This window comes from Dromiciops gliroides, chromosome 3, assembly GCF_019393635.1.
Source record: "Dromiciops gliroides isolate mDroGli1 chromosome 3, mDroGli1.pri, whole genome shotgun sequence".
Taxonomy (NCBI): domain Eukaryota; kingdom Metazoa; phylum Chordata; class Mammalia; order Microbiotheria; family Microbiotheriidae; genus Dromiciops; species Dromiciops gliroides.
In genome coordinates, this window is record NC_057863.1 from 170,995,775 (window position 1) to 171,019,570 (window position 23,796).

The following is a 23,796-nucleotide window of genomic DNA, read 5'->3' on the forward strand; positions in this document are numbered from 1 at the left end:
ATGCAATGGTACAAAAGAGTTCCAGGGAACTCATGATAGAAGAGGATCTCCAAATCCAAGAAAAAAAAAAAGGACTGTGGAGTATAGATGCTGATTGAACCATACTATTTCTTTTGTTTTGGGTGCTGTTTTTTTTTTCTATTTTGAGGTTTTGCATTACTGCCCTGATTTTTTCTCTTATAACAGGATTAATGCAGAAATAGGATTAATGTTATTATGGATATATATGTGTGTGTATATATATCTATATGTATATGTATAGAGATATATAGATATAACCTATATCAGATTACCTGCTGCCTAGGGGAGGGGGGAGGGAGGGGAGGGAGGGAGAAAAATCTGAAATTGTAAAGCTTGTATAAACAAAAGTTGAGAACTATCTTTACTTGTAACGGAAAAAATAAAATACCTTATATGTAAAAAAAAAAAAAGAATAAGTGGGTTCAAATGCTGCATCTGTCATATTGTACCATCTGTTTGACTTGTCACCTAAACTCTTTGTGCTTGAGACAATCTGCATGAAATATTTTAAAAGTCATTTTGGAGTGAGGTCCTATTATTGTTAGGGAAGCTAGGTGACACAGTTGGTAGAACACTGGGCCTGGAGTCAGGAAGACCTGAATTCAAAACCAACGTCAGACACTTACTAACTGTGTGACACTGGGCAAGTCACTTAACCCTGTTTGCCTTAGTTTCCCCATCTGTAAAGTGTATTGGAGAAGGAAATGGCAAACCACTCCAGTATCTTTGCCAACAAAAACCCAAATGGTGTTATGAAGAGTGAGACACAACTGAATTCATGCTTTTTAAGCCTAAAGCAACATAATGTTCCCTAAGGCCTGTATTTTTCACCCCTTTGATGCTCTAGAGAAAGTATATTAACTTTAAAAAATAGGAATGTCACATTTTGTCTGAATTGCCAAATATACCAATATTTAGGCAAAAGTTTGGCTTTCTTCCTTAATTAACATTTATCTTTTTATAACTCCCAGTCTTTTTGTCATTGAGGCAAAATAAAGGCCACCATAAATATTTGGGTTAAGAATATCTATAAGTTCTGGTAGTAGTTAAGCAGTGGGGATGGGAAAGGTTGACCTTTTAACTTGGAATTCCTTCTGTTTTTTAGAAGAAGAGTACATCTGGTGGTGTCAGGAGAGCTTTTTTCTTTGAGACAGTTATAGGATTGATGGCTCCCTTGTCTGTCATATCTGTCCTTTAACCCATTGTCCCTGTGCTGCTAAGTCTTTTAACTCATGATGTCCCCATCCCTTCCACTCTATTACCAGATTCTAGATATCTCTCCATGTTTCTGAACTAGCTCCTCTTTTGATACAATTTACAGAAGTAGACTGAACTAGTCCCTCACTTCATCAGAATAGACTTCCTATAAAAACTCATTGATATGTATTTGCTTCAAGGACCTTCCAGGCCTTGTTCACACCTAGCAAACAATAGAGATTTGTTCCACTTTATAAGTGTATCAAGGATTAACATCTTGGCACTTTAAACAATGTGAAATAATTTAATTGATTTACACACCCTTTACAACTGTTGTGAGAACTTCTTTATTGAGAAACAGAGTGAGTAAAATTGACAGGGAAGAAGAGATATTACCTAAAAGAATTGAGTTAGATTCTAATCCTGTAGAGAAGATATGTTGTCAAGATGATAACCTGAGGGGTATTATTGTGAAAATTTAAACTGCCATCTTGAAAGAATTGTGTTTCCTGAGTGGTTGAGGAGTCAGCAGTTGGAGTTATTGGTTAGAAGTAACTTTGTCTTTGATCTTTCTCATAGCTGATCATTGCTGAAATATTTTAGCATGCCTTTTCTGTTTCTTATGAATAATCTTTGTAATGAAGATGACTATAAAAAAAACCTAAAACAAATTCCATACAAAGACATGTAGACAAAATAGTATTACATGCACATAAGCACTTAAGAAATTTTTACAGACATAGAATATAGTCTGATTTGTTACCTCTTTTTCTTCCTGGCATACTGATGAGATAATTTGTAACAGACTTCTTAGACCAATATATTATTTATATAGTGTTATGAAAATTTATCTTTTCTTGCATACTCATTATTATTTTTATAATTCTTTTTTGGCATTGTACTGACAGGATTATTTAATAATAAGATTTCTGTATTTGTCTGAAAAAAAGGAGGATCTCACACTGAGATTTTGTTAAAATCACATACTCCTCTATTAACTTCAAAGTGTAACACCTTTGCAAATATAAATCAATCTTATTTTTCTCAAAAATCCTTAAGAGCATCAGACCAATATCAGTTAAGTACAATCATTTTCTTATAAGCAATCTGGCTTTCTAGAGATTTATGTTCCAATGTTGGATACCATAGACGTGGTTAAACCATCCAGTTTCTAAACTTTGTTCTTCTGGAAAGTCTGTTTCATAAGTTTTTCTTCTTCATTTTTCCTTCTCTGTTTGAGATTCTTCAAAAAGACTTAATAGAAAGGTTGAGCATATGTTGACAATTAAAATTTTCCATACGCCATCCCTTCTATTCTTATGGTCTGCCTTATAATATGTTAGTTTATTCCATAACCCTGATTTTTTCCTTTAATTTAGAAGGGACAATAGAGATCATGGCACAGCATAGTGGAAAAAATATTGGAAAGAGAGCCAAAGGAGCTGATTTCATAGCTTCTCTCTTTATCCCATTTCCTATGACCCTTCAATCCTTCCTTTTGGCTGAAAAAAACTATTTCCATTAGCCCCCTTGCAAGTAAGTGACTTAAATAGGAGTGTAGATTTTGAACTGGAGATATCACAGAATCCAAACTCTTCAATTGAAATGAGAAACAATTTATAAAATATTATATAAAACATTGATTTTCATATCTATTAAAATATTTTCATTTAATCTGAATACATATATGTATATATGTCTCACATAGATATTTACTTGTCTTTCTATTAGAAAGGATCATCCTTGAGAGAAAAGATTATGTTGTTAACTTTATTTTGGAACCCCAGCACTTAGCACAGTGCCTGGCAAATAGTAATCATTTAATAAACGCTTGTTGACTGAATTATTGCATGAGCTGTGGAATGTTTATCTGAAATATTTTCAAATGCTCTATGGTTTTTTACAGACTTTTTCTGCTTTATCTATTATGACATGAATAAAACTTGTGAGCAAGAATTGTTGGTGGTGGGTTCAAGCAATATATTAACTCCCTTCCTTTCATATTTCAGTACTCCATCTACTGAAGGATGGTGCTGATCCTCACACAACTCTTTCATCAGGAGGATCCTTACTCCACCTGGTAAGAACTATGATAATTATTTAGAAATGTGGAAAGATGACAATGTGTGTATTACCTATATTATTATCAAAACAAAAAGCAGAATCAATGTGCTTTATTTTTTTTTTGCAGGGCAGTGAGATTTAAGTGACTTGCCCAAGGTCACACAGCTAGTAAGTGTCAAGGGTCTGAGGTCAGATTTGAACTCAGGTCCTCCTAAATACAGGGTCAGTGTTTTGTCCACTGTGCCACCTAGCTGCCCCCAATGTGCTTTATTTTTAATCAGTACTCAATCCTGCCATAGATGGAAGCTAATTCTCCAGCAAAGTACATTTGGTTATTTCTGAACTGGTATGAAAAATAATCATGTCTTTGTATAAAGAGAAAGCCAACTTTGGAGTAAAGAAAATGGATTCAAATCATTACTCTGATGCATCCTCATTGTGTGAGCCTAGGCAACTTTTTTGCAATGTTAGAATCTGAGAATTGGAAGCAACGTTAGCAGTCCTCTAGTTCAACCCATACACTAAATGAATCTTTATTATGCCATACTTGACAAGTGGTCATCCATCCTGAGCTTGAAAATCTTCCAAGAGAGGAAAACCACTATTTCTCCTGCTGAAGAAGTGCATATTTGCATTGGTAGAAGGTAGCATTCCCCTACACAAGTGGAAACATTGGTTTAAGCACCCTTTCCCTGAAAATGACTAGGTTTATATGATGTGTTTAGTATAGTGCACTCATTATTAGTGTAATTACATATGCTGTTTGATCTCTTAAGTGCAGTGCCGCATTATACTTATTGCCAAACGAGCAAGTTAAAACCATTAGAACAATACCTGTACTAACATGTATGTAAAATAATCCTATCTAACCATATAAGAATAATCTATTCAGAAGAAATTTCCAATAGACCTTAGCATATCCTTGATTTATCTTTCAATAAATAAACATTTATTAAGTACCTGCTACAAATATTCCTCTTGTTTCTGTATACTTGTGACAAATTGTCTTGGAAATTTATAGAATATCCCTTAGTCCCATATATAGTGAAATTGGGGCAATTCTGTTCAGTGGATTAAAAAGAAAAGGAAGAAAAAAAGAAACAGGATGGATGACACTATTTGAATATAATAAATGGAGGAGAGAAGAAAGGAAGGAGCAAAGGAAGGAATGAAGGAATGAAGGAGGCATCTAGGTGGTGCAGTGGATATAGTTCTATACCAAGAATCAGACTCAGATGTGGTCACTAGCTTTGACCCTAAGCAAGTAACTTCATGTCTGCCTATATCAATTTCATCATTTTAAAATTGGGAGAAATAATAACATCTATCTCCCAAGGTTGTTTTGAGGATAAAACAAGATATTTGTAAAGGGCTTTGCAAACTTTTAAGAGCTTTTCAAATATTAAATTGTAGTAGTAGTAGTAGTAGTAGTAGTAGTAGTAGTAGTGCTGCTGCTGCTGGTGGTAGTGGTAGCGGTAGTAGTAGTAGTAGTAGTAGTAGTGGTGGTAGTGGTGGTGGTGGTGGTGGTAGTAATAATAGTAGTAGTAATAGTAGTAGTAGTACATAGGATAGCATAGCATAGCATTGCATAGTAATTGACAAACTATAAGCTATACATTACTTTAGTGGGGGGGTAGTGCTTTCCTTATCTATAAATTATATATATATATATATAAATGGCTTCATGAAACTAGTTCATCTATCCCCATTTCTTTTGTATTTAAAGTTTTTCTTCTTTCTTTTAGTCTCTTCTCATTTATATACTAGATTTTGCAATCAGGATATTTTTAAGAGGTTCATTAACATGATATTTCATGGTTGCCTTAAAATATATGTCCATTTTTCTAACATGATCAGGATAGAAAATCAGGACTTTACATTAGTCAGAAAAGCTTCATGGTGTAGTAAAAAATTATAGTTATTTGAAGAGGTGAGACCCATAAATTGAACCTAGAAGATTGGGAATGGAATTAATTCAGGCACCAAGAACTTAGTGTGGACTAGGAAAATCAGATGAAGGAAATGATAAGAATTTATTGAAATAAAAGGATTAGAGATGAGAATAAGAGGGATAAAATCATCAAGGGACTGTGGTATAGATCCATGTAGGGCAAAAGAAAAGGAGTTTTATCTCTGCAACAATATTCTTTATATTGGGTCAGCAAAAGAGTAAATAAGAACAAATGACAAATTGCATGTTGCCAATGATTCAAAATTGCAGGGTTTCAAAATGCCTCAGGTAGTAAAGGAGGCAATTTAGCCATCCAAAGTGTCAACTTTTGGTGCTTTATTGTTTATTCATCCTTCTGGGCACTCTGAACTTGTAAACCTAACACATTAGAAGCACTTAGCCTATAATTCCACATCTCTACATTAATGTCAGTGAGGAAAAAGCACAATGTGGGGGAGGGGACTAGAAAGAAAAGAATTGCTAAACTAGTCTGCTTTGAATATATGTGCATTTTTAATTTAATTTTTATTTGGTACACATTTCTAAGTGCAATTTTCTCAGCAAATTAAGAGAATATTATCTAAACTGAGTTCTATGCAACCCTGTGAGACTGACTTTCTGGGTAATTAATAATCAAGTTCTTAATTAGGCAAACAAATAATCAATAAATTAAAGTCAGTGGTCTTAAATAGCCAAAGAACCCTAGTGCAGATTCTGAATGCTTTAAATATCTTTGGAAAAGTGGGTATTCCCCAAGTGGAGATCAATGCTCATTGGTGAATAATCAATGCGAAAATGAATATTATAATGAGAGGTGGGCCTATTCTAAAGAGGGGATGGGGGACTTTGATCATGTCAGCACTCCCATATCATTCTACCTCCAGCAATATATAAAAAAGAATCTATTTTTCACCAAGTCCTACTTAGATTGAACAAAGATGGGTATCTGTAAGAATTCCACTTAGATAAGATGATCTGAGTAGTGTGAATTTTTGTGGAAGGTAAGAAATGTCTTTGAGAGACTCAGCTTTGAGTGAGCAAGCAAAAAGAGAATCTTTGAGTTAGGAATATAAAATTGGTTACTAACATAATAAGAAAATAATGATTTTTCTTTGTGAATGGGGCTTCACTAAGAAGGAATATTAATGCTAGTTGTGTTTTCCTCACTAAAAGAATTAATATAAAATTACAAATATACTTATTATGTGTGGCCATTTTAGTACCAAAAGAAGATCTATTTTGGAAATAGAATCCTTCCAAGTCTTCTAAGGGGATTGAGTTTGCCACTATATTTCAAAGCACAAATTCTTTCACACATCAAAAATGAAAATGTTGACTTAAATATTTTATTTCACAGGTATTATAAAATTGGGGTTTTTTGAGTCTTTAAGTTGCCTTGCTGTTAAAATATGATGTTAAATGTACTTTGTATTGCTATTTTGACAAAAACTCTTTATTATGAAGCTCTGAAATGCTGAATGCTGAAATGCTGAAGTATTGAATTTCTAAATGAAATTTCTTTTTGGGGAGGGGAGAAAATTTTCTTACTAGAAATAAACAAACCTTCATAGTGGGTTCTCTGTTCATTTCCTTAAAGTCTCATGAGATGAAAGGAGAAAAGATATATTTAGAATGTCACTCACTATATTAGAACAGGTGAGTATGAGACTATTACTTTGTCATCTCAAAAAATCAGAAAGGGAAGATTCTATTTTAGTTAAGAAATATCCATCCACTAGAGATGAAAGCAGTAAAAGTTTTAAAGATTTCCTATAAATATAGGCTCTTGTATCATGTAGTAAGGAAGTAGGGCCATGTGGTTTGAGCATCTGAAGTAGTGGGCTGGTTATCTTAAGATTTCTGTTCTTAACTATCACTGAATATAATCAGTGGTACAATGCATATTGATGTTACAGAAAAAGTATAACTAGCTTGACTATACCAGACCATTTTATGGAATACATATTCTGCAGATTCTACATTTCCATGCTTCTTTTCTATGGTTCCTTATATTTCCTCTACCTGGAAGAACTTTCCATTCTATCTCAAGCTGTTTGAAAACATCAAAGGCCAGTTCATATGCTTTCTCTTTCATGAAACTTTTTCATGAAACATTCCCTCCAAAATTCCTTCCCCATTTTAAAGTTCTCTCTATCTCTAAATTTAATACTATATAACTCTGAAATTTATCATATTTTATTTTGAATTATAGTTATTTGTTTAATAGTTTTTGAGTCAATGCTGCCTTATATATAGCCTACATGGAGTGGTCACCTTTCTCTTTAATTGCTACAGGTTTGTTTCCTTATTTATTCTCATCCTGTGCTCTAAGACAGCCAAGGATTGTTCTGATATTTTTTATAAAGTAATAGAAATGATTATTCTTTTTTGGTTTTTGGTAAGGCAATTTGGGTTAAGTGACTTGCCCAGGGTTACACAGCTAGTAAGTGTTAAGTGTCTGAGGCCAGTGAATTCATGTCCTCCTGACTCCAAGGCCGGTGCTCTATCTACTTCGCCACCTACCTGCCCCAGAAATGATTATTCTTTCTCATTAATTAATAAAATGGCTCAAAGCTCCCAACCCAGCTTATATATAACCCAAAGAAGCCTCTTCTCTAATAACTTTCCCATAACTCCTACTCCAGTTTATAAATAAAGCAGAAAAACTTCTTTCCCAAGCTTTTCCTTCACCACTCCTGGTCTCAAAATCCCTGTTCTCACAGGCTTAAAGGATACCAATTTTATTGATTACATGCTTAATTTTTTTAATTTAAAAAAATTAATAAAACTAATTACATGCTTTATTAATAGTGTAACAAAGAGTGCAAAGACACACTTAACTATTTCAACATTGTGTAAGCTGTGAGAAATATAACAGCCAGAAGTTATATCAACTACAAATTCTAACACTTCCACCTTAGAAGCTTAAAAATTCTAACTGTGATGTCTAAAAATCTAATGAGTGTTCGTCTTAAATTAGAAAGGTATAGCACCAATCTTTGGGCATTCAGTATTTGTCAAAGTATATTAGGGGTTAGTAAAAGGAACACATGTAGAAAGAAAGGAAAAAAGAAAAACAACAGCCTCGCTCCCTGTGCCTGCAACCAATCCTCTGGCCTCCTACAAAGGAAAGACATTCTACCCTCTGTGGAGCAGAAGCCCTCTGTGGGCTGCTGAGGCCAGGTCCCTACACACACACACACACACACACACACACACACACACACACACACACACACACACACACACCTTGGCTGGTAGTAGTGATTGGCATGACTTATGAAGATGTAATTGTCTGGATGCTAATCACATGCTTTTTCCTCAGGGTGGCACTCTGATTCTCACACACCAGGAAACACAATTGTTTCCAAATGGTCATTCAGAATCTCTCAAAAAATCTCTTCAGGTTACCTTCTTGACAGCTTTTCTTCTCCATATGATAATATTTCAATCCACTTATTTGTTGAATTTTTATTTTTATTTATAAAATAAAACATGAATTTCCATAACATAGCATAATTTACAAAAAAAAGATTGCATAAGAAACTACAAATCTTATGGGTAACTTGCTATTCCTTTTAAATATATAATAAAGTTTTAGTAAATTTATTTTTCCCCCTCTATCCATACCATAGAGATGGCTATGATTAGACACAAATTCAATTCTCTAAGAACATATTTCTTAAAACTCTTTTTGACAATTAAATTCACTCAGTATTTTAGTGATGAAAACATTCTCTTCATCCTTTTTTTTCTCAGTGCTTCACACATATTGCTACATTGAATAACCACAATAATGACAGCAAATTCACACCAGAATCACATTTAAACTTTTTTCTCACCCAAAGATGTTATTCCCTCTAAATATATAACACCACTATCCATAGTCTTTTTGGGAGGGATTGTTGAAGTAAAATGTATATTTTAATACTTTTCTTAAGTCCCATACTTGGATAGTAAACTTTGAAATATTAATTTTTCTTATTCATGATACCATAGAAGTAAGACATGGAAGGGATCTTACTAATCATCTTGCTATAGCATCACAAAATTTGATAGTTGGAAGGGACCTCAGTGGTAATTTTTTACAGCCCATAAATAAAAATTATCTTCAGTATATAATACCTAACTAGTGGTCATTCAAAATATTATTGAGGACTTCCAAGTTGGGAGAAACCACCATCTTTCAAGAATTGCCAGTTCTACTTTTGGATAGCTTTAATTGTTAGGGCATTTCCTCTGACATTTTAAGCCTTAGTTTGCCTTTCTGAAACTTTACTCTTTGCCCCTAGTTCTGCCCTATATGACAAAAATGGAATTTGGCAAACTGATTGGAATAGGCCACACTTGGCCTTTCTTGAGGGATGTATGCTGCTGATGTCAGCAGGAGAAACCACTCTCCTCAGACTAGGTGTGGCCCATCCCAATCAGTCTGCCAAATTCCATCTTTTACCACAAGCCCTACTTGAAAATACCCATCATTTCTCCTACCTACCCTAAACAATATAAAGTTTTTTTGATCTCCATGCCAAAGGACCCCACATTCTTTGAATGATGTTCATATGACATGGACTCAAAGCCTAAACTAAGTATAGCTAGATACCTACTAATGTAAGAAAAATCTGTTGAAATTATAGAATGTATTAAAATTTTTTACTATTCGAAGTTATAATTATACAAAATAAGATAACTGGTGCCAAGCTAATGGAAATATGCAGTGGGGATTCAAATAATGCAATGACTTCAGATGATTCATTCCTTGCACTACTCAGGATCCAGATGTACCCACTTCTGGAAGTTCAAATCATCTAACAGATAAGAAAATTGAGAGTCCAGAGAAATAAAGGGATTTATTTAGAATCAGGATTTGAACTCACACCTTTATTATTTAAAATTCACTGCTCTTTTATCTACAGCAAACTGGCTCATTATAGAATAAATCAATGAAGTTTAAAAAGAGCTTAAGTATAAATATGGCTTGACTAATAATTTAAGGTAATATAACAGAAAAGAAACACTATAGAAATCATAAAACACTATAGAATTAATAAAAGCTATATTGAATAGCAGAAATATGAAGTAAAATTAGGCTAATTGTACCATTTAATGTAATTCTCATGAAATAAATTTTTTAAAGCAAAGGAACATGGTGTCAATATAATACTGTTGTTGGGGCAGCTAGGTGGTGCAGTGGATAAAGCACCGGCCCTGGAGTCAGGAGTACCTGGGTTCGGATTGGGCCTCAGACACTTAACACTTACTAGCTGTGTGACCCTGGGCAAGTCACTTAACCCCAATTGCCTCACTAAAAAAAATAAATAAATAAAATAATACTGTTGTTGAGAGAAAAAATAATGATTTATTTTATAGGAAAATCCTGCTATCTTCAAGTTTTGATTCTGTGAGGGATTAATATTTGGAACATATGATCTAACCAGCAATATGACTGACTCTAAGTAGCAATAAGACATGTTATAATGAGTTTCTACTGCAATATGAAGTTAGATATTAATGTTTGAAACATGGGTAGAAATCATAAATGTAATTCACCTCTGAAAATGCAAGCTAATATATCTGTGGGAAAGGAATCTGAAGTATAAATATTCAATAGGCAGGAAATACTTATAAAGTCAAAATGTCTCATATTATTAAATACTCTCTTGCAATGTGACATAGTGGCAAAAAATTCAGTGTGCTTTTGTGTAGATGAAAATGTGGGTAGTAAGTCATGCTATTTAGAAAAAGTCAGAAAGAAACTACATGCCCACTGGTCAGATATGTTTGAGAATGGATTCATTGGATTAAATAGAACATTACAGTTGATAGTGTTTTTTTAAGAAATCCCTTCCAATGCTAGATATTTTAAATTTCTATTATATGAAAATTAATGTGGTAGTCTCTGGTTTTTATAGGATCAAATAAGTTCTAAGGAATTTGAAGATATTTCATCAAATTCCAAGGAATTTCATTTTAGTAATGGGAAGAGTAAGATATTTTCTCTATCCAATATGGGCCACGTCTAATTATGACCACAAAACAGACTCTTGTTCACATTCTAACCATCTTTATGATGAATATGAATTGTTTAACCAATTGGTTTAAACCACTTGATTTAAAGCAAAGCTAATAGAATAACCTTATTTTCACAAAGAGAGCAATAAAAAGAATACATTTTGTTGTTATTTAGTCATTTTGAGTCATGTCTGACTCTTTGTGACCCTTTTTGAGGAGTTTTCTTGATAAAGATATTGAAATAGTTTGAAAAGCACAATGACCTTCAATTTACCTGGATGCAGTAGAAAGTAAGTTCCTTCACTTTTGGTACAATTACTTCTTTGTCTTTTTACTCTCATCAGTGTTGACCACAAGGCCTTGTGTATGATAGGTGCATAATAAATGCTTAACAAATGAATAAATAAATGAATTCAAAATACTATGCCAGCTATTTTTCTATAACTCCAACAGATTAAGGGAGACATCTCTAAAGGAATACTAGATATTAAACTAGGGAAAATGCAGTTAAGTTATCCTTTATGCAATCACACAAAGGAAAGATGATTCTTTTAATGCTTTAAGTAGCTTTTTGTGATTTTTATTTCAAAACTACTTATTTAATGGAATACTCTTTGTGTTGGGAAGTTTCTTGAGCTAAGTCAATTGGCTTGTTATATAGTTTTGTTTTGTTTTTTGGTGAGGCAATTGGGATTAAGTGACTTGCCCAGGGTCACACAGCTAGTAAGTCTTAAGTGTCGGAGGCCGGATTTGAATTCAGGTCCTCCTGAGTCCAGGGCCGGTGCTCTATCCACTGTGCCACGTAGCTGCCCCTTATATAGTTTTATGTAGAAGGATTATTATGTTTTTGAACAATTTTAAATGCAGAAAAAGAAATAATCAATTCAATTAGACAAATATTTATTAAAGAGTTGCTATACCCAAATCATTGTGCTAGCCTTTGGGAATGAAAAGACAAAAACATAGAGTTTGCCCTCAAGCAGCTTATATTCTCCTGGAGATACATTGTGTACCTAGATAATCAAGTAGAAGCTACTTTGAGGAAGGAAAGCGTATTAAGAGCTAAAATGATTAGAAAAGATTGCTTAGGAGACATAACACTTGAATGGACGGGAGCCAGGTGTTAAATCCAAGAAATTATGAAGAAAATATCAATAATACAGACTAAACTTAAAAGTATTAGTCATACCTAGAAGGACATTATGTTTTATTGTAGCATATAGTGATTTTATCACATAATCATAAATTTTGAAGGTGGTTGGGGCAGGTAGATGGTACAGTGGATAGAGCATCAGCCTTGGAGTCAGAAGGACCTGAGTTCAAATCTGAACTCAGACACTTGACACTTATTAGCTGTGTGACCCCAGGCAAGTCATTTAACACCAATTGCCTCAACCCCCCCCCCAAAAAAAAAGGCATTTCTTTTTCTTTTTTTTTCCTCAATCCATTGACTAGCCTCTTGTGCAACTGTAGTGTGAAGGCATAAAGTATGGTTTGAAAATGCCTACAATTCCACAAGAGGATTGTAGGGAGTTAGAAGGTCAAAAAACATTTTTCTTCCATGGCAATGAGGGTTAAGTGACTTGCCCGGGGTCACACAGTTAAGTGTCAAGTGCCTGAGGCTGGATTTGAACTCAGGTCCTCCTGAATCCAAACTTGTGCTTTATCCACTGTGCCACCTAGCTGCCCTCTCAAAAACATTTTTAGAATAACACTAAGATATTATTTGTCCATTGTCATGAGGGACATAGGTGGTGGGGATCTATAGATATTCCTCTTTAAAGAATTACAACTTATACAAATTCCAATTAGAATAAAATGATCTTTTATTTGGGTGTTGGTGAATAGAACCAATAGGGAAGTGAAAGACTTTGCTTCCAGTAGAGGAGATGGCATAGAGATATCTTTCTTCTCCAATGGAAGAAGGTCCAAAGATTTTATAGATTATAAATGGGGTGACCAAGTGGCAATGGAAAGTTCCTTTTGGGGGTGGGGTGTGGAAATATTCCTGAGAGTCAGGGGGATTTTTCTTTTAGAATGATAATCCTGACCTCTGGATCTAGCAGCATCTACATTAAAGGACTGGAGGGCATGGACTATCATATTCCAGAGGGACTGGGACTACAGGAAGAATCACATACCCAGCAAAACTGACTATAAACTTTCAGAGGAAAAAATGGTACTTCAATGAAAAAGAAGAATTTCAGGCATTTGTGATGAAAAGACCTGAACAGAATAGAAAATTTGACTTTCACATACAAGACCCTGGAGAAGCATAAAAAGGTAAACAGGAAAAAGAAAGCATTAAGGACATTAAAAGGTTAAACTCTTTACAATCTTACAGGAGAAGATAATATTTCCAACTCATAAGAACTTGCTCAGTAAGGAATACACAGAGGACATAGGTCTGAACTGAATATGAATGGATGATATCAGTAAACCATTAATTTTTTGTTTATCCTTGTTCATTGTGGAGGCAAACAGGGTGGGGTGTCTTATGTCTGGGACCAGATTTGGGCTCAGGGCCTCCTGGGTCCAGGGCTCATGCTTTACCACTGTGCCACCTAGCTAACCCAAGATGACATCTTCAAAATAGGGTTGAGCAGTAGAATGAATAGACTGGGGGAGGGGGAAGGGAAGAGGTGGACTTAGGAGAGGTAGCTCACATGAAGGAAACAAGAAAAAAGCTTATGGAGGGGAGGGGAAGAGGAGGAAGGAGTGGGGGAATGAATGAATCTTACTATCATCAGAATTGGCTCAAAGAGGGAATAACATACATACTCAAGTGGATATAGTAAGATATTTTTGCCCTGAGGAAAAGTGGGAGAGGAAGGAGATAAACGGGGTGGGAGAAGAGGGGGAGGAAGGAAGGAAAGTTTGGGGTAGGGAGCTCTAAAAAGCAAAACACTTTCAAGGAAGGTGAAGATGTTCTCCATAATAGCACATGTATGACATATACTAAATAACTTGATTTCAGAAGGAGAGTTGAGGAGGGCCGGAGGAAGAAAAATTTAGAAAACAGAATTAGCTCAAAGATCTTAACCTAATCAGAGTGAGCTCAAGGAGGGAATAACATACACACACAATTGGGAGGAGTAATCTACTTAACCCTACAGGAAAGTAGGATGGGAAGAGGGTAAGGAGGGAAGCATGAATGAAGGGAGGGTAGAGTGGGGAAGGGGTAGTCAGTAGCAAAACACTTTTGAGGAGGAATAGGGGAAAATAAGATAGAACATAGTGTAAATGTCATTGGAAGGGAATAAGATGGAGGGAAATAGTTATGGTGATTGACTACAGTGACAAAACATATTGTACCTACTCTGCTGGGCCATTGTGAAGAAAATTCTTTATCAGGTTTAAGGTACTGTATAAAAGTTATGATGAACAGGATGCTATCAGAAAAACCTGGAAAGATCCACATGAACTGAAGCAGAGAGAAATGTACTGTATTCAAAAATAACAGCATCAGTATAAGATGATCTGCTGGGAAGCATGTGGTTATTTTCAGCAAGGCAATGATCCAATATAACTCTGAAGGACTTATGAAAATTGCAATAGACCTTCAGAAAAAGAACTGATGGTATCTGAAAACAGACCGAAACACATGTTTTGACAATTCCTTAATCTGAAGTTTCATTTTTAAGTTTTCTCTCACAACCTAGCTAATGTAGAGATGTTTTCCATGACTCTTTATTTATAACTTACATCGAATTGCTTGAATTCTTGGGGTGGGGGGGGGTGAGAAGGAAGGGAGGAAGAGAAGTTGGAACACAGAGTTTTAAAAAATTGATGTCTAAATTTTCTTATACATGTAATTTGGATAATAAAATTCTGAAAAGAAAAAAAAAAGAATGCAGTTTTTTTTTTCCTGTGAAGCCAAACATTAAAGATTTGCCAAAATACATAAAGCAACAGCAATTTTCTCAGAATTTTTTCTTTGGAAAAGTTATTTTTCATAAAAGTATTTATGCAAACATTGTTATTTTAAAACAATTATTTTAAAATATGTTGCTTTTAATTTCTATTTTGATAGTTATTGATAAACCAGGGGTTTCCTGATAATAGTTAGTATCCATTTCTCCAAAACAAGTATTAAGTATGCTTGTCACACTTTTAAATTTATTCTTGATTATTATTATTTTCTTCATAATTTCTTTGGTTTATATAATTTTAAAACCATAACTCAAGTCCTAATTAGTAGTATTAGCCAATCTCTAATGTGTAAATGCTCCAAATGAACATTTAAAAATTGATTCTCCTCTAAGCCCATAGAAGCTGGCACTAGAACATACCTACTTACCTATGTAACTGATATGAACAAAAGCTTGTTGTGGTCCTCAATAATTTTTTTTTTGGTGGGCAATTGGGGTTAAGTGACTTGCCTAGGGTCACACAGCTAGTAAGTGTTAAGTGTCTGAGGCTGGATTTGAACTCAGGTCCTCTTGACTTCAGGGCCAGTGCTCTATCGACTGCACCACCTAGCTGCCCTGATCCTCAATAATTTTTAAAAGTGTAAAAGGATCCCGAGACTGAAAAAGTTTGAGAACCACTGGTTTAGTACAAGTTCCTTGATTTACAAATGAAGAAATTAAGACCTGCAGAATTACAATGTCTTAACCAAGGTTACACTACCAGTAACTGACAGAAGCCCAAATTGAACATATTTGACTGTATAAACTTATAAATATAAGTCTGGAGGTAGTTGATTCATTTAAATAAATGAAAGTAAAAGCATTTGCTAAGCACTTACTCGATGCCAAGCTCTCTGCTAAGTGGTAGAGTTCTAGAAAACTGAGATATTCCATTTCCAAGAATAACCCTTCTTCCATTGCCTCCATCAGAAAATAGATAAATGGAATAAACTAGGCAAGGGAGAATAACACATAATGGAGTTCAATATAAGTATTTGATAAACCCCAAAATGAATATCACCTAGGAAAGAATTGTTTGATAAAACTTCTGAGAAAGACATAAAGTAATCTGATAGAAATTAGGTTTAGTCCAACAGTTTACACTGTATTCCACAATAAATTCAAGGTGTATATGCAACCTGAATATTAAGAATTACATATGGAAAAAAAAACATAATGAATCATATACTTTTTACAACTGTGGGTAGGACAAGAATTCTATAAACAAAAAATTAAGGGATAAAGGCAATTATAAAAGATAAAATAGGAAATGTTCATTATATAAAATTGAAAAACACATGCAAAATTAATACATCTAAAGAAGAAAAATAGTCAATTGTGAGAGTGTGTGGGAGAGATAATTTTATCAAATATATTGGATAAGGTAAGAGCTTTGAATCTAAGGTATGTAGATAACTAACAGAAAGCTATTTCCCCAAAAGAAAAGTAGTCAAAGAATAGGAAAAATATTTTTAAATGATCTGCAAGCTATTAATAATCATATGGAAAAAATGTTCCAAATGACTAATAATACCAGAAAAAAAATACCTGGGAAGTTAGCACCCAGCATCCAGGAAATTGGCAAAGATAACTAAGGGTGATAATATTTGAGAGGTTCTGTAAAGTCAGAAACATTAATGAAATATTAGTGAATCAATAGAACTATTTTAAAAACAATTTAAATTATGCTTTCCAAATTTTTTATCCCGTATGTATTTTGTTTCTATGTATCTTTGTATGTTTTCTCCATCATTTGACTATCAACTCCTTGAGAGAATAAGTTATTGTTTGGTTTGGTTTTGCCTTTCTTTGTATCCTAAGATTTAGCATGGTGCCCGGAATGTAGTAAGTCTTTAAGAAATGATTGTTGACTGACTATTTGGTTTTTCAAGGGAAAAATATGCATCTCCCTTGAGATAGATATTCAATTCCTAAGAATATAACCCTAAGTATGTCACTAACAAAAAGAAAGACATTATACATCCCCAAATATTCATAAAAATGCTGTTTGTGGAGGAAAACAAAATAGATACTCATTGGTTGGGAAAGGTAAACTACTCTGAAAGTTGTAAAGGTAAAATAGCAGAGCAAATAATAAATCCTGAAGGACTTTTGGATTCAGTAGTAAGGCAGATGTTATGACCAGGTTATGATTCATCTTCCTCACAAGCTTATAGTTGGTGACTTCCAGCTCACCCAAGCATTAGGAGCAGCAATATCGTCTCTGCAAACACTTAGTTGGAGCAGTGCTTTGCCTTTAGCATTAATCTGTCATAATACATTAGTGAGCTTTTCATATGTCTATAATGTATTGAGTATTCTTGGGGTTTTTGAACCCAGAAACTTTTCCTCTTTTGCATTGCCAAATTCCAGAAGTTGCTATGTTTAGTTCTCATGGTACATCCTAAAACCAAATATTAAAATCTCATAACTGATTTCATAGAAATATCCATGAATAAATTCATTATTATGAGAGAAATGAAGAAAAGCCCCATACTCCCCTAACAAAATTATTCTTGAACAAAAGCAGATAAAAATAAATTTACTTTAAAATTCCCAATACAGGATTTTGAAAACAAACCATTTTCTATTAATACAAAATCTGGAGAATGTTGTATAGAATGTGAGTGAACTTTAACTCTTCTGCTACTTATTCCAAATGTGATGAGTCAGTAAATACAAATTTAAATGTGGCAACTTTAGCATTTAGTTTTCTAATAGCAAAAGAACTTCCATTACCCAAAGCTGCTTATTTGAGTCTCTGGGCTGTTCTGGTTCTTAGAGATAACCATATCTTCCTTTCCATTGTATCCTTTCATGCTATGAGAAATTTAAGTTGTCAGTGAATTGGAATGATTAGAGAGATCCCATTAGATTACTAAACTAATGAAGCAAAGGTAATAGGTGATGTAGTTAGATTTTTCCCTTGTCATAGATTCTACTTGAACAAATAGCTTACAACTAAATTTTACAACATTGTACAGATTTTAGCAATAGAAAAATGCCATATTTGTTTGTCTTTGAAACTGGGTCAGATGATAAATTAGGTACAAGAAGCAATATGGAAAAATAGAGGGGTGCCTTTCAAATTAGGAAGAGCTCTGTTCTACTTTGTCCTCTGACACATAATCGTTGTGTGACTATGGGCAAGTCACTTAACTCAGTGTGCCAGGCAATTCTATAAGCCTACAAGTTAACTTCTTCCCTACTGATCCACATTGATGGAGTGAGTTCCTATACAGGCAGTCCCTTGAATGAATGAAATCACTATCCTAGACAAAGTAACTATAAAAGTTATACTTTCTTTTAAGTTGTCCATATGCCCAAAGTCTTAAAGGAACCAAAGGTAAAGTCAACTGTGAATTTATAATAAATTTAATTTGAAAGCCTCTCCTTTTTATAATTTTCTTTTTTGATTTCCATTCAAGTCTACAGGGGGCTATAGTGAAAACTGAGAGCTATTAATGAATTTGTTATAGTGAGATACTTATACTTTTATGTATGATGACATGGAGAAGAGTTGAAGCCTGGAGATTCGTAAAATACTCTAGATAAATATAGATTACAGAGGGGTTGAATTCAATGTATTTCCCAAAAGGAATATTTGTTGGATGGACTTTTTATGATTCATTATTAATGAAAATAATTGAAGATGAAATTAAATGTATATATGTTTACAGTAAAATAAGGAGAAAGAAACATAGTAGTGGATAGATTGCAATAGTTGGGTCCTATTGGGCAAGATTGGGGAGAGTGGGAATAGACGATAATGTCCAAAAAGACAAAACTACAACATGCTAAGAAAGAGAGATTATTATTTTTAAATTTCCACATTAGCCATGTTGTAAGAGAAGAATGAGAACAAAAGGAAAAAAATGCAAGGAAGAATAAGAAACAACAACAACAAAAGTGGAAATGGTACGCTTCAATCTGCATTTAGACGCCATAGATCTTTTCCTGAATGTGGAGAGAATTTTCTACCACAAGTCTTTTGGCATTACCTTGGACCATTGTATTGCTGAGAAGAGTTAAGTCTATCATAGTTGATCATCACACAATGTTGTTGATACTCTAAACAATGTTCTCTTGGTCCTGCTCATTTCACTCAGCATCAATTCATATAAGTTTTTCCAGGTTTTTCTGAAATCCATCTGCTTATCATTTGTTACAGCACAATGGCATTACATTACATTCATATACCACAACTTGTTTAATCACTCCATGATTGATTGGCATCCCTCAATTTCCAAATCTTTTCCACCACAAAAAGAAAAGCTATAAATATCTTTGTACATGTGGGTCCTTTTCTCTTTTTATGATCTCTTTGGGATATAGACCTAGTAGTGGCATTGCTGGGTCAAAGGATATGCAAAGTTTTATAACCTTCTGGGCATGGTTCCAGATTGCTCTCCAGAATGGTTGAATCAGCTCACAGCTCCAACAACAATGTGTTAGTGTTCCAATTTTCCTACATCTTTTCCAACATTCATCCTTTTCATTTATTGTCATATAAGCCAATTAGATAGGTGTGAGGTGGTACTTCAGAGTAGTTTTAATTTGCATTTCTCTAATCAGTCATGATTGAGAACATTTTTTCATATACCTATACATAACTTTAATTTCTTATGTATTTGGTTCAGTTCTCTCTATATTTTAGATATGAGGCCTTTATCAGAAACACTATTTGTAAAAAAATGTTTCACAGCTATCTCTTTTCCTTTTCATCTTATTTGTATTGGGTTTGCTTGTTCAACACCTTTTTAATTTAATGTAGTCAAAATGATCCAATCTGAATTTCATAATGTTCTCTTTCTCATCTTTGGTAATAAATTCTTCCCCTCTCCATTGTTCTGACAAGAAAATATTCCTTCCTTTTCTAATTTGCCTATGGTATCACTCTTTATTTCTAGATCTTGTACCTATTTTGACTTTACTTTGGTGCATGGTGTAAGACATTGGTCTATAAGTAGTTTTTGCCATACTATTTTCCAGTTTTCCCCAAATAGTGAGTTCTTATCCTGGAAAATAGAGTCTTTGAGTTTATCAAACAGGAGACTGCTATATTCATTTAATGCTGTGTTTTGTTTGCCTAACCAATTCCACTCACCCACCTTTGCCAGTCCCAAATAGTTGTGTTGGGTTTTGTTGTTGTTGTTGTTTTGAGTATTATTTTTGTTGTTGTTGTTTTTGCACAGGGCTTTGGGGGTTAAGTGACTTGCTCAGGGTCACATAGCTAGTAAGTGTCAAGTCTCTGATGCTGGACTTGAACTCAGGTCCTCCTGAATCCAGGGCCGGTGCTTTATCCACTGCACCACCTAGCTGCCCCCCCCCAAATAGTTTGGATCATTGCTGCTTTATAATATAGTTTTAGATCAGGTATAGCTAGGCCACCTTCCTTTGCATTTTTTCATTAATTCCCTTGATATTGACTTTTTATTCTTCCTTATGAATTTTCTTATTATTTTTCTAGCTCTATGAAATAATTTTTTGGTAGGTGGATTGGTATGGAACTGAATAAGTAAATTGATTTAGGTAGAATTGTCATTTTTATTATTTTAGCATGGCCTACCAAGAGCAATTTCCATTTTTCCATTTGCTTAGATCTGATTTTATTTGTATGAAAAATGTTTTGTAATTGTGTTCATATAGTTCCTAGATTTGCCTTGACAGGTAGACTCCCAAGTATTTTATAGTGTCAATGGTTATTTTAAATGGAATTTCTCCATCTCTTGCTGCTGGATGGCTTGTTCAAATTCTTATTCTAAAATTGGCTTATTTAAGGATTTTATTTCCTCATCTGTTAATCTAGGTAGTTTATATTTTTGTCTATATTCATTCATTTCACTTGGATTGTCAAATTTATTATCATATAGTTGGGTAAAATAGCTCCTAAGTTTTGTTTTAATTCCCTCTTTGTTGGTGGTGAGTTCACCCTTTTAATTTTTGAAGCTGGTAATTTTCTTCTTTCTTTTTTAAAAATCAAATTAACCAAAGGTTTATTATTTTAATTGTTTTTCATAGAATCTTTGCTTAGTTTTATTTATTAATTATATAGTTTTCTTACTTTCAATTTTATCAATCTCCTTTCATTTTCATATTTTCTAATTTGGTGGTTAATTAGGGATTTTAAATTTGTTCTTTTTCTAGGTTTTTTATTTGCATGACCAATCTCTTCTTTCTCTATTTTATTCATGTAGGCATTTAGAGATATAAAATTTCCTCTAATAACCGCTTTGACTGCATCCCATAAGTTTTGTTATGTTGTCTCATTATTATAATTAACTTGGATGAAGTCATTGATTGTTTCTATGATTTATTGTTTTACCCACTCATTCTTTAGGATGAGATTATTTAGTTTCCAATTAATTTTTGGTCTATCTTTCCATGGCCCTTTATTACACAACTTTTATTGCACCATGATTTGAAAATAAGTAATTTACTATTTCTGCCTTTCTGCATTTGACTGGGAGATTTTTATGCATGGTCAGTTTTTGTGTATGTGCCATGTACCACTGAGAAAAAAAGTATATCCTTTTCTATCTCCATTCAGTCTTCTCCAGAGGTCTATCATATTTAACTTCTTTCTTATTAATTTTGTGGCTATATTTATCTAGTTCTGAGAGGAGGAGGTTGAGATCCCCCACTAATATAATTTTGTTATGTATTTCTTCCTTTAAAACACTGTAATGATTGGAGTGATGCCACCTGCTGGAGAGTTACTGTAGGAAAGCTCTGCCATGAGGATGAGGCATCTGAGGGCAAGCCATGTGGTCAGTTCCTTGGCATCAGGAACTGACATTTGCTCGTGGGTACTGTCTATCAAATCTATCAGCCAATTAGCTGGGAACGGTGTGTGTGGGGACAGGATGTTTCCAGTTTTCACAGGAGGCTTTTGAGATGAAGAAAGGGTGGTTCTCTTTCTTTTGTCAGGACTTTCGTGGAGAGTGGAGCAAAAATGCAGGCTCCCTGAGATAGATAGATGTAGGCATCTAGGCCCCTTTCTCTCTCTTCACCAAATTCTTATTCTCCTTAATAAATGCTTAAAAGTCAAAACTCTTGCTAAGGCTTATAATTTATTGGTGACCATGCATTAGATATTTTAGACAGTATAGCTAGAATTTTAGCAACTTTACAACACTTAACACCTTCTCTAAAAATTTCTGATTCTTTACCACTTGGTGTATATGTGTTAATATTGATTTTACTTCATTGTATTTGGTACCTTTTAGCAAGATGTAGTTTCTTTCTTTATCTCTTTTAATCAAGTACATTTTTACTTTTGCTTTGTCTGAGATAAGGAGTGCTACCCCTGCTTTTAATTTATTTTTTTTTTTACTTCAGCTGAATTATAATATATTCTACTCCATTCTTTTACCTTTACTCTGTGTGTATCACTCTGTTTCAAATGTGTTTCTTGTAAAGAACCTATTGTAGGACTCTGGTTTTTAAACCACTCTGCTATCTGCTTCTGTTTTATAGGAAATTTCATCACATTCACATTCACAGTTATGATTACTAACTATGTATTTCCTGCATCCTATTTTCCTTCTAGTTTGTACTTTTTCCTTTCCCCCTGTCCCTTCTCACTAGTGTTTTGTTTCTGGCCACCACCTCCCTCAGTCTACCCTCCCTTCTATCAGCCCCACCTCCCTTTTATCATTTCCCCTTTCACTCCTAGTTTTACCTCCCCTTCTATCAGCACCTCACCCTTTTCTTTCCCCTTTCCCATTTTACTTCCTTATAGTGTAAGATAAAATTCTATACTCAATTGAGTGTGTATGTTATTCCCTCTTTGAGCCAAATCAGATAAGGTCAAAACAATGCTCACTCCTCCCTTCTTTCTCCCTCTTGTAATAGGTCTTTTGTACCTCTTCATGTGATGTGATTTACCCCATCCTGCCTTCCCTTTCCTTTTCTCCAGTATAGTCCATTTTTTTACCCCTTAAGTTTTTTTTTAATTCATCACATCAGAATCAACTTATATCCATACCTTCAGTCTGTGTGTACTCCTCCTATCTACCTTAATAAAGATAAAGTCCTAAAGAGTTACAAGTATCTTCTTCCAGTGTGGGGATACAAACATTCAAACCTTACTGAGTATCATGTTTTCCCCCTTTTTACCTTTTCATGTGTCTCTTCAGTCTCATACTTTTAGATATAATTTTCTGTTCAGTTCTGAAATTTTCATTAGGAAAGTTTTAAAGTCCACTATTTCATTGAGTGTCCATATTTTCCTCTGAAAGATTATACTTAATTTTGCTGGGTAGTACATTCTTTGTTGTAATCCCTGGATTGGTGGAAGAGTGGGAGTAGATGATCATGTCCAAAAAAAGGGCAAATTACAAGATAGTAAATTTTTTGTCACTTAATCAAACTAATGATCATAAAAAATAGCTAGATAATTTAAGATTAGTACAAAATCATCTTCTGATATTTACAATGAATTCTTGACATTAATACTCTGTCTACTTGAGAATATCATGTGAAATGTTTCATGATGACTCTTATGCCTTTTCAATCAATTCAGTACTAAATCATTTCTATCCTTTTGTGATTTTTGTGCTTCAAACTCAAAAGGAGAATGTTCTATGCCACATTCTGGCTAAGGGAAGAGAACAGTTTCCTTTTATTATCTAAATT

At 34.0% G+C, this 23,796-nt stretch overlaps 1 protein-coding gene across 1 annotated transcript in view; it reads left to right on the forward strand.

The window, feature by feature from the left end:
- Nucleotides 1-23,796, forward strand: part of MYO16 (myosin XVI) — a 746,727-nt gene that overhangs the window by 101,716 nt on the left and 621,215 nt on the right. Inside the window, 1 exon segment of the mRNA XM_043997806.1 lies at nucleotides 3,228-3,298. Coding sequence (XP_043853741.1) covers nucleotides 3,228-3,298 — 71 coding nt within the window.